Source organism: Syngnathus floridae, chromosome 21, assembly GCF_059516105.1.
Source record: "Syngnathus floridae isolate MCC-2025c chromosome 21, RoL_Sflo_1.0, whole genome shotgun sequence".
NCBI classification, from domain to species: domain Eukaryota; kingdom Metazoa; phylum Chordata; class Actinopteri; order Syngnathiformes; family Syngnathidae; genus Syngnathus; species Syngnathus floridae.
This window is the reverse complement of record NC_142433.1, coordinates 2,535,857-2,547,174: the sequence shown is the minus strand read 5'-3', so window position 1 is coordinate 2,547,174 and position 11,318 is coordinate 2,535,857. Positions and strand designations below refer to the sequence as shown.

The window sequence follows — 11,318 nt, the reverse complement described above, 5'->3', positions numbered from 1 at the left end:
GGCATTCATTCATCCACACACAAATGTGTTTCTTTTCATAACCCCCTTCCCAGCATTAGATTTATTGAGTGTTTGCTTAAAGCCTTGTGAAGAAAGTATTTGTCAAACCTCATTAGGCCTCACTGCATAAATCAAAACGTCATAATATTGTTGAATTGTTTCCCCGAGTAGCAAAGTACATTTGTATCTCTGGTCAGTGTATTTTAGTCTTTTTATTCATTTCGATATTTTAGTCCTATCGGGATGATGTCTATTTTCTAAATTATGCAAAAATAAATAATACTGACTTTAAAGTGGCTTTTGCTTACCTGCAGCCCCCAGCGTCATCAACCTGGTCACGTGACTAGTCAGCTGGTCCGCTGCACATCCTGACTTCCTCGCGACTGTTTACAAGGCTTCATCTCTTCCAAACAGCCCAAATCTGGCTCCTCTGTGAACACATCACAGTCAGGGACATGGTCGTGTACGGGCGAGCATTCGCCTGTTAATACTTGAGTGAGTATTTTTATACGATGGAAAATATTTTGTCGCAACTTGACGGTGGCGAGTTAGCTAGCCGTGTGTGGCGGAAGTAACTACGGGCCGTGCTAATAGCTGAGCTAACATCACATAGCGTACTGTGTAGTTGCTTTTATGCTTCATTTCATTTCGTGACATATATTGAGTACATTTCTTATCATGTCCAAGTAAAATGCGCGTATTTATTTGCAGCGTAAATTGGTGCATACTGGTTGTGGATCGGCGTTTGATTCTGCCTTCATGTTTGTCTGAATGTGCCTTCAATGTTCCCATCATCTAAGTTAAACATTGAATTCATAATAACCATATATGATGATGTTTTGTCTTGGCCTCAAATGTGGCCATGCGTATTTTTGATCGGCCTACCTTCGGATTGGTGTTGAGCCATAGAAATTGATTTATCCATATGCATTGCAGAAACATTTATGCAATTCGGTCATGCCAACGCAGTTGCGAATTTGTTACTGCAAGTCTCCCTGCTGCAACACAATAATCGGGATCAGCAGCTAGCTCTGTAGAAACCTGAATTTTTTTTTTGTGATCATTTAAATCAGGTGTGTTGCAGCAGGCCTAAAATTTGTGCAAGTGGTATCTGCATGCCAGCAAACAAAAATGGAATGCAAATTCAATATGATATATTGAATACAGATAAATTGCCTGTAGCATTTAATTATTCTGCCTGTTACCATACATCAGTGGCATATACAGATGAACAAAGAGACGTTATTTGTTGTATTTAACTAATCTTTGCACCAATTACATAAAATCAGATAATTTCCTATGGGTTGACTGATGTGAAAAATACGATTTTAGTGTGTTTGACATCTGTGGGTTAGTCTGAACTACTTTGGCCATTGTTGCGGGTGACTAAGATAGAAAGTATGATTCCTGGGCAACTAAAAATGTCAAATTTGATGCTAAATGAGTGATGTATGTGTTCCTGTTCCTCTCTATGTGCTTCTTCAGTTGCATATTTTTGTAATTGAATCAGTTTTGACTGAGAAAGTTTTTGATACTTACCAGGCTTAAGGCCAGCCAGGCACTTGTTCCTGGTTGCTTTTGGAGCATGTGACCGGCCGAGAGCTCCTGCATGCACGGGCTCTAAGGAAAGAGAAGCATGTGAGTTTGTTTAGCTGGGCTGTCTGCCATGCTTCTTTTTGCTCCCTGATAATATTCACATTAAGGGGAAAAAAAATCATCAGTTTATTTTAAAATGTTCAGAATCAGTTGAGTTTATTTGATGGTGATTTTTCTGAAACCAGGCCTAAAGATTTTTGTCTGCAGAAATTCTGCTGTCCCTTCAGCGAAACATTCAGTAGTGTTGATTGATATGGCACCTTTGAGGTCCAAGGAGCTCAGAGCAAACCTTCAGAACAAGCGTTCCCTTGTGCTTTATCATGTAATCGAAACTGAATACTGTGTCTGTTTTGTGGGCTGCCTACTTGTATTTTTTTTTTTTTTTTTTAACAAGCCACTTGGAAGAAGGAGTGCTTTTGAATTTGCAATGTACTGAAGTGAAACCCCTGAACCATCAGCTGATTGCCTGTTTCCGAACATTCTCATGACGCTAAAGATTGTAATGCCGCGGCTGTAATCAAGCAGAAACACAAGGTTAGAGTTGCTCTCAAGTCGAGAGGGATTTATGGCAACCATCAAAGTTGGTCGAGGGTTGTGAATGTTCATGTAGCTGTGTTTCTGCAATTTCAATTATTTAGAAATGTCTAGCTGCAGCAGCTGCAGGTATAAAAGCATGTTAATCAATGCCTTCAGGAAAATAACTGAAGTTGATTTCTTAGAATCCTTTTTGTCTTACTCAGGCTGCCAAGAAGCGAGTTCTATCAAGCAAGTAATTTCTTCAGAACACAAGTTCAAATATGATTCTTATTTTTGGAAGGATGGGACAACGCTTTGGGTGTGTGAGGCCTGAAGGGACTCATGTCGTGTCAGAATAACTTTTTGAGATTTTATTTTTGGCACGAGTGCTGGATTTTTGTAAAGGGCAAAATATAAGTTTGCAATGCAACTGCTTCCCAGCGTTTGAAGATGTGTCCAAAGAAAGTACACAGGCACATACATTATGCATACAATGATTTCTATTTTGATGAGGCGTGGAGCTGATTTATGTTGCGGCACTCCCATTCACATGGTTAATAGGTTTAAGAGATTCCTTTGTCGTCTTATTTCCACAATTAATAAATGGAAAGAGGAGGCCCGCTATTCTGTCGGCCGCTGTATTAAACTAGCCGTTTTCATAAATGCGCAATAATCCCAAACCGGATAAAGACTGGAGGCAGAATTGGTTAACCTAGATTGCCTTTGTTTTCTGAGAAAGTTCTCTGAGCTACTAAGACGAGTTTGTTTTTTTCTCCCTCGCTTTTGGGATTAGAATTCATTACGTTGCTCTTTCGGTATCATTGTGTGATATCATAGTTGAAAACAAATATGATTGTTTTGCTGATTGGTTTGAACTCACCTTTTTAGGATCATAACAGAATCGCCAAACTGTACTGGGCCATGTTGACAAAACTGCAAAAACATCCCTTATCGTTGTGTCATCTTCCAATAAAGCTCTGCAAGATATTAGCACATAACAAACCGTAAAATAAAAGACCTGGCAGTTTGCGGCAGTAATTAAAATGTATTTGCTTCTGGCCTCGCCTTACAGTTAAAATTCTAATTAAAGTCTCCGTGGTTAAAAAAAAAAGTCAATTGAGAGTATAATTATTTGTTTTCTTTAGTCATAATCTAAGGAATGACAAAAATGTCGATAATGAAGTGTTCTTTTTAATTCTCTCAAATTAAACTCTGCTTGTATCCCACCATTGATTTTGTTACCGTGCACTGATAGTAGCGTGATTGTTTTTCCCCGTGCAGACGTGTCCTCTTCTTCTGAGTCTTGGCTGAGGGGACTTCTGAAACTGTGATTGTAAGTAGAGCAAATTTTAACAGATTATCCAGTGAATATTAGAATTTCATACTTGGAATAAATTTGCTTGGTCTACCAGCCTGTGTGATTTTGGCGTGTCTTATCACAGATCGGGCCATGCAGCACCCCAACTTCGAGACCTGCCACCCGCTCCAGGCAGACGAGCTGCAGGAGACGGGTTTCGACCCGCTCAACAATACCAACAAGAACCGCAGCAGTAGGTCATCTCTTAGTGATCGCAATAAAACTTTTTAAATGTGCCCTTTTTTCTCCTAGCATTTTAAACGACGCTTACCACTGTTCTTCAAGTTGAATATTTGTACTGACTGTTTTGTATGAGTCACATAAGTGACTTGTGTCATCCAGGGGCTGTTTTGTGTGTGGGGGGGTGGCACTAAATTGTAGGGGCTGGCATGTTGCGGCACTGATGAATATTCATACTGAGTGTCCCCGTGGAATGATCCACTCTTGTAATTAATGTTGATAGACAGCTTCCAGACTTGAGTGCGTGTTCACCTGCAGGCCAAATTAGACATATTACCGTCATTAAAGACAAATAAGAATACTGCTCTGAATCATCACGTTGCCTCAAGTGGATTTAAGTTACAGTATGTAGAAACAGTGGAAAGTCAAGTTTGCGTTTATGGAAGTTTTCTGCTTTTATCGCGATAAAAACATGATGGATCTTTATTTTTATTACCTTTACCTACCCTCTCGTGGGTGTGTTTGTCTCAACAGGAGGCTCTCTTGACAGCACCACTCAGTCACAGTCAACCTTCCCCTCGTACAGGTGAGCATTTGCAGTGTTTACTTGTGTGGGCGCATCATAAACTCCGGGCCAGGCCTCTTGGTTTTTACTGCCGCTTGCCACTTTAGATGAATAATAGGTGGAGATCTTCATAAATATCTCGCCCCGCCTTCCCTGTGCAGGAAAGAATGGGACGACTTATTCCTCAACAGTAATTACCTGGCCAGGATCCGGCAGGCAGGCATCAGCGGTAGATTGAGGAGCAGCCGTTTTCGAAGCGTATGCTGGAAGGTGACTGACTGCCAAATGGATCCAGCAGCACTGCCCACACTTGTCCCTTTTTTTAATAGAGCTGTAAAAGTGCAAAATTACTGTATGCATTTGCTGCATCCTGGACTGGTTCTCCACAGTTGTATCTGGAGGCTCTTCCAGAAGATAAGAGTCAGTGGATCAACAAGACCAAGGAGCTTCGGGGCCAGTATGAGAAGATTAAAGAAACAGTGAGAGCTTTGTTGATATTTCATATCAAAACTACCATGGGCTATTCTGAACCAGAATGACGTATGTAAATGTCAAACGTTTTATGATTTCATTAATTTGAGAAAGTTGTAAAAATTTAATACTATAGGTAGATGGTTGCTTCACCTAACTTGGGATAAAAAGAGAAACGGCTAACAAGTAGACAATTTATGCTAGCTATTAATGGCTTTAGCTAGCTAGCAAAAGCTATAACGTTTGGACCTGTAACTTATAGGTTTTTAATACAAAACGGTACAAACATAAAAAAATAACCCATAAAACATAAGACCCATAAAACATATCTCCTCACCTCGATGTTTTGTGTTTTGTCCACAAAATGAAAAATAAGAAGGATGTCAGGAAACTTTGATGTCAACGGCACGTAACAGCGCCCTCTAGCGTGTCTGTATAATAACGTGGTCTAATAATTACTGTGCCATATAATCAATCAAATAATATACAAATTTGAATACTAAAAATATTTTATGCTGTGTTAGTTTCTTCTATAACAGACATTAGCTCATTTCCCAACATCACAAATCATTTAAAAAAATATTATTTGTTTATTTTTTGCATACAGCACATCACCAACCCTCGCAAGGCTGCCGGCCAGCAGGATTTAGTGGTCAATAATCCGTTGTCCCAAGATGAGGAGGTGCGTAAAACACATCACTAGTTCATCAATATAATTTCTTTTTGTGTGTGCATGTGACTCCATTCATGCCATTAGGCTTGTGCTTCTTAAAACTCCATCACCATTTTCCCTGAATTCTGAGTCCTATTTGTTATTCCTGCCCAGAGCCCGTGGAACAAGTTCTTCCAGGATAAAGAGCTGAAGGGGATGATAAAACAAGATGTGTTGAGAACGTATGTAACATTCCAGTTCCAGTTGACTTGACTGCTGTTCCAATCTCATTCATTTTTGTTTTTTTTAATTCTCAAGGTTTCCCGAGATACGATACTTCCAAGATGAAGATGTGCGGACCAAGCTGACTGACATTCTCTTCTGCTATGCCAGAGAAAATGAACAATTACTTTATAAGCAGGTATGGGCTTTGTAACACTTCCGCTGACACACTTGGCTTCCTAGGCTTTTGAAAAAAGCGAATTGCATTCCTGAAAACTTTCCACGTGTCCGAACAAAAAGTAACCGAGTGGCTTTGTGATGGAGTCATTAACATTGTCTGCAACAAGCGCCAGGAACTGGCATCTTACTTGCAAAACGGAAGTGACACATGGCCAGGCAGCCGCTAACAATATCTAAATTAAACCTGTCGTTATGGATTACAAAGCTCGTGCGTCACTATTAAAAGAAGACTGAACACAAATGAAGCCTATTTTCGCGCCCGCCTGGCCCCTTAAACACCTCCACACTATCCTGTCCGTCCGTCCGCAGGGGATGCATGAACTGCTGGCTCCCATCGTGTTCGTGCTTCACTGCGACCATCAAGCCTTCCAACACGCCAGTGAGACGGCAAGCGCCAGGTCACTCGTTATTTTCTGTCGACCTTTGACCTGTTGAAGCTTTATTGTCTTGAGAGGATTTCATTGATGTTCTTGTTACATGTGGATTGTCGATTATAGTTACATCTCTTGTCTTCACAGCGAGGAGATGAAATGCGTGTTGGATCCATTGTACCTCGAGCATGATGCCTAGTGAGTCTGAATAGGCGTGGAAATTATTATTTTCGAAATTATCAACCGTTTTGATCCTTTGTCTCATACACTTTTTTTTTTCCTCCCCCCTTCAGTGCACTTTTCTCTCTACTGATGGAAACGGCAGAGCCGTGGTTCTCCTGCTATGAAAGAGAAGTGAGGCGGGTGAGTTTCATATTCACCATTTTGTAATCTGGCTCATTCTATACTAATCTGACTTTATAACTCCAGGGTAAAGAAGAAATGCTTACCAGCATCCCTTTTGCCCGGCCTCAGGACTCTGGGCCATCTGTTGCCATAGTTACCAAAGTCAACCGCATCCAGGATCTGCTGGTGAAGAAGCACGACGTGGAGCTCCACATGCATCTCAACCGGCTGGAAATCGCCCCACAAATTTACGGAATGTCAGTTCTTTTACTTCTATCTTTTTTTTTGTACACAAAGACAAATTGTGACTTTTTTGTGACCCTTCAGCCGCTGGGTGCGTTTGCTGTTCGGTCGTGAATTTCCACTTCAGGACCTGCTGGTGGTTTGGGACGCTCTGTTTGCCGACAGCATCACCCTGGACCTCGTCGATTACGTCTTTGTTGCCATGCTGCTCTACATCCGAGATGCTAGTAAGCTCCACTCAAACCCAAAAGCTAGCTTGTATAGTGAAATCAGTTTGATTATTTTTATTTTTATTTGTTTTTTTTTAATCTTAGCTATTTTGTCTTCTGCGTTTCAGTGATTGCGAGCAACTTCCAAACTTGCCTCGGCCTCCTCATGCATTACCCTCCGATCGGAGACATCAACTCCCTGCTCCAGAAAGCTCTCTTCCTCCGAGATCCCAGAGTAAGTCATGCTCAAGCGTGTGTGATGATTAAAAATTGATTTCACATTTCTCCGCAAGGTTGTCATTCATACATATTGGCCAATTTCACAAAAAAATTCCCGGCCACATTTGGATTAAGCGCTTTCACTCCACTAAATGTTTCTCTCTCTCACTCACTGCTTGTTGAAGAACCATCCCCGACCTGTCAACTACCAGTTCCAGCAGAACCTGGATTACTACAAAACGAGGGGCGCCGACCTGATGAATAAAACACGGTAAATTGAAAGTCATTAACAGAATAAATATTACAGACAACTAGACAAACAAAAACTCACATGCTTTGACCAGTGAGTACATAAAGCAGAAATGTTTACTTGCTGTATTCACTAAGTATCTGGATACAGAACAAATTGACCTTTTAAAAATGATTATGAAAACATTGGAATCAGTTGAATAGTTGGAGGCCAATCGATTGTCTTTGGCGAGCATACAGAAGGTTGACCTTTACCACTGAATAAACACAAAACAAGCTTTATAAAGCAACACGCTTTCTTTTATTTAAGCTTCTTTTTTTTTTTTTAAGATTGAAGGTCCAAGCTAATCTGATTGTTTGATGTTTTCATCACCATTCATAAGTCTCCCAAGGAAAAAAAACGTATTGACTTTTCAGAATTAGTTTTAACAGTAAAGCGTTGGTTCTTACCACTTGGTGTAAACACTCAAGAAGTATTTTCTAAAATTATGCCACCATTTATTCCATATTTGATCTTAACTTGACCTTCTTCTCAAGTTCCAGCACCAAAGCAGCCCCCCTGAACATCAACAAAGTGTCCAGCAGTCTGCTCAACTTCGGCAGGAAGCTCATCGCGCCGGCCATCTCGACAGGCACCGGCGCCGCGTCGCCCATCAACAGCGACGTGCGTCCCACCTCCCCCACCTCCACCTCGGCACCCGCTTTGCCGCACCCTCTCGCCGAGCCTCCCACGACCCAAGCGACGCCTCCGACCCAAGGCCACGCCCAATCACAGCACTACCGCCTGTTGAAGTCCGAGAGCATGCCCGTCTATCTCGGTAAAGGTACGCAACAGAAGCTAATTAGCTTGCGCACACTAGCTTGACTATCGAATGTTAGATGCGGTTTCAGGTGGAGCTTCTCAGGTCCCAACGCAGACCGACACCCAAGGTAAAGCATGACCACTTGTCTCTTTGCATGCTAAACAATTTGTCTGTCTCATACTTGGTTATGACCAGCAGGGGGAGATGACAGACAGCTTCAGTAGGTGGGCTTGTTGTTTCTTCTCAACTCATGACTCTTCATCTTCCCTCTCAGGCCAAGGCTCCTCTCCCAGCATTGAAAACCTCGCCGCAAGGCCGCGTCAGTCGTCATCCTCGCCGCCCTTGCCGCTCTCCAGAGGCGGAAGCGACTTGAGCGCCTCATCGCCGCCCCTCCCGGCCGCCAAGAAAGAGTCGTTTTTCCAGATCACTCGCTCGCGTTCCCACAGCAAGAGCATGTCCAGGAAGGAGACGGTGAGACGCTCTCAAGGTCTGCTGTTTATCTTTTTATATTTTATTTATTTATTTTATGGGTGGCAGGAGGAGGATTTGGAGGCCCAGGTTTCGTTCTTGCAGGGACAGATAAACGACTTGGAGGCCATGAGTAAATATTGTGCTAAGATGATGAACAGCCACATCTGTAAGTTCAACGAATCCACGCCAACTGTTTGCTTCAGAAAAAAAATTCTCTTTGGCATTTGTCCTCAGGTAAAATTCAGGAAGTGATTTTGCAAGAACATTTGCAAAAAGAAGACGAGGTTCTTGTTTCACTGGCGGGGCTCAAACAGGTGAGATGATAAAGTGCGACACACCCCAAGCGACCACATTTTTTAAGATCTTCTTACCTCACTTCCTGTCAGATTAAAGACATCCTCAAAGGGGCGCTGCGCTTCAACCAGAGCCAGTTAGAAGCCGGGGAGAACGAGGAGATCAACATTGCAGACAACCACTACACCTCAGCGGGGGAAACCGTTTTCGGCGCTCTCGGCGCGCACCGCGGAAATCGACAACTGCAAGTTGGCGGGCCAAGGCGAGGCCCCAACGGAGACGGAGGGAGCAAGATGGCGGACGACGAGGAGCAGCAGGAGGAGGAGGAGGAGCAAATGATGACGCCTCACGAGGTTCATTGGCGATGACACTACAGAATGAATGATGTGTATTAAATTCAATGTGTGGAATAATTCAGATTTGTCTCACTGTTTGACATCGTCTCATTGTCCTCAACTTCTAGAGGCGGGTCCATCTCTAAAAGTCGCTTAAATTGAGGAATTCAATTTCCAACTAAATGCAAAAAGTTCATATTTGGCGTAACACATGGCTCAAACACCTGTTGTAAATTTTGCCATTCAGGTCCTTGTTGGAAAACAAATTGTTCAAAAAATACTTAACTGTAAATGTGCATAGTTGCGAATAGTGATGATATGTAGATAATTGATACCCCCCCCCCCCCCCCCCCAAAGAAGATTTGTAATTGCTTATATATGTCACAAGATGGAGGCAAAGGACTCCCGGTCATAATTAAACCTTGTGCAATGTCAATTTTTTTTGCATCGTCATCCACCCCAAGCCTGACATGTTTTTTTTTTTTTTTTTAATTTCCATTTCAGCTGAGCTCGCTAAAATAAAAATTGCAGACCGTCCTCTCCTGTACAGGTGCAGTCTTCCATGGGCTCGGAAGCTAAGAACTGGGAAGACTACATCCTCATCTCCCAGGAAGGCGAGGGCGCCGACGGAGGCAGGGCCGCATCGGCGCTCACCCCTCCCATCAGGCGAGGCCGCGGCTTGGTGCGCATGGAACCCGAAGGAGCCGCCGGGAATTTTAACGACCCCCTGACGGGAGTCGGCGCCTCGGGCTCCTCCAGCCCGGACGAAGGCTCCACCACCAGCAAGGACTCGGACTTCACCATCGTCAACCCAAGTGATTTTTGAACAAGTAAACCACTCCCGCCTCTACTTCCTCTTTTACCGTATCTCCTTCGTGAGGTTGCCATAATGGACTTGGAGAGAGGGAGGGGGCTTTTTGAGAAGCTGCTAGCCTTTTTAAAGTTGCACTTGTAGACTGCGACATGGAGCGGCAGCCTTTGCCCATATTATCTTTTCAGAACTTTCTAAACCCATGCAGAATACAGTGGTACCTTGACTTGACTAACCTTGGAGTAATTTTTTTTTGTATTTTTTTTTTTTAATAAGAAAAAATTGCCATGTGCAATATTAAATAAAAACAATTTTATAACAATAGATTCCAAAGAAATTCTGTATTCCCTTAATTGCACAAAATTTCCACTTTCACTTTTTTATTTTTTGCACTTTCTTCACCTTCAGCTTTCTTTTTTAGCACGTTAAAGCATTTTTTGACTATCACTTGTGTTTTTGGGGACCCATAGTTAGAAAAAAGAAAGTCAATACCATGCTGGCACAAATAATGCAAACACAGCACTGTAGGGCTCGGCTGCTACTACCTTTTTTTTTTTTTTTTTAATAAACACTAACACATTACAACTCAAAATCAACATGTAAATTGTGCAACTTGTAAGCCAAGGTACCACTGTAGACTCCCACCTGTCCATGCCAAATAATGACTGTATGTAGTTAAGCTGCAATTTATCTCACAGAGGACTCCGTCTGTCCGTCCTCTTGAGTGATGAGCCTGATTCGTAATGTCTTCTGTTCGTTACCATCAACCCACGTTATGTCTTTGTGTCCCTTCAGAGGACATTTACGCCTCTGTTAAGAATGAGGGATGACGGCCTCCTTGTCAAGGACATTGTTCGCCTCCATCCCCCTCTCAAAAAAATAGTGCCTCTTAACAGAACAAAATCCCACTGTGATTTTAATCTTTTTTTTTTTTTCCATGCTTAAAAACCTTCATCGGTTTCTACTGATTTATTGAAATGATGGGATGTCTTATTGATTTTAATGTGAAGCTTTTACCAATGTGAACTATTTGTGGTGGAAACCAAAGCAGTTCACACAACCTCCTCCCTCGCTTCCTCCCCCAACTGCCCACTCAGCATTACTCACTACAAATAAAAAGTCCTTCTTCTTCATGACTGGCATTTCCAATTATAATCTTAAAAATAGTC

The 11,318-nt window shown here is 42.3% G+C and overlaps 1 protein-coding gene and 1 long non-coding RNA gene across 9 annotated transcripts; one reads left to right on the top strand and one right to left on the bottom strand.

Annotated features, from left to right (window-relative positions):
* The first annotated feature begins 324 nt into the window (after positions 1-324).
* On the top strand, positions 325-11,285 carry tbc1d5 (TBC1 domain family, member 5). Of its 8 annotated transcripts, none has more exons than XM_088366017.1 (23): positions 325-495; positions 3,394-3,445; positions 3,555-3,662; positions 4,184-4,235; positions 4,376-4,484; positions 4,604-4,693; positions 5,293-5,367; positions 5,512-5,579; positions 5,656-5,758; positions 6,109-6,197; positions 6,318-6,368; positions 6,464-6,533; positions 6,600-6,772; positions 6,843-6,985; positions 7,096-7,202; positions 7,372-7,457; positions 7,979-8,259; positions 8,315-8,365; positions 8,513-8,709; positions 8,776-8,875; positions 8,944-9,023; positions 9,096-9,356; positions 9,889-11,285. In XM_088366017.1, exons 3-23 carry the CDS (start codon positions 3,563-3,565, stop codon positions 10,162-10,164), a joined length of 2,562 nt encoding a protein of 853 aa, XP_088222143.1. In that variant the 5' UTR covers positions 325-495; positions 3,394-3,445; positions 3,555-3,562; the 3' UTR covers positions 10,165-11,285. The 8 variants fall into 8 exon arrangements, with proteins under 8 accessions (XP_088222143.1, XP_088222140.1, XP_088222145.1 ...); XM_088366019.1 differs by having other exon boundaries at positions 326-495; positions 7,973-8,253; positions 8,327-8,365; XM_088366016.1 differs by having other exon boundaries at positions 326-495; positions 7,973-8,253.
* LOC148379842 (uncharacterized) lies at positions 621-5,089 on the bottom strand. The gene is made up of 6 exons (XR_015855186.1): positions 5,023-5,089; positions 4,156-4,367; positions 3,355-3,961; positions 2,993-3,089; positions 1,540-1,620; positions 621-1,041 (listed from the first exon to the last, which is right to left on the bottom strand). It is a non-coding gene; the product is annotated as an uncharacterized LOC148379842 (long non-coding RNA).
* Positions 11,286-11,318: the final 33 nt, after the last annotated feature.

Bases quoted from the DNA above. Each gene is read 5' to 3' on its own strand.
- tbc1d5 (XM_088366014.1), top strand. From the start codon at position 3,563: ATGCAGCACCCCAACTTCGAGACCTGCCACCCGCTCCAGGCAGACGAG. The intron at 4,236-4,375 runs GTGAGCATTTGC...TTCCCTGTGCAG, and splicing joins TCAACCTTCCCCTCGTACAG to GAAAGAATGGGACGACTTAT. The intron at 5,580-5,655 runs GTATGTAACATT...TTAATTCTCAAG, and splicing joins AAACAAGATGTGTTGAGAAC to GTTTCCCGAGATACGATACT.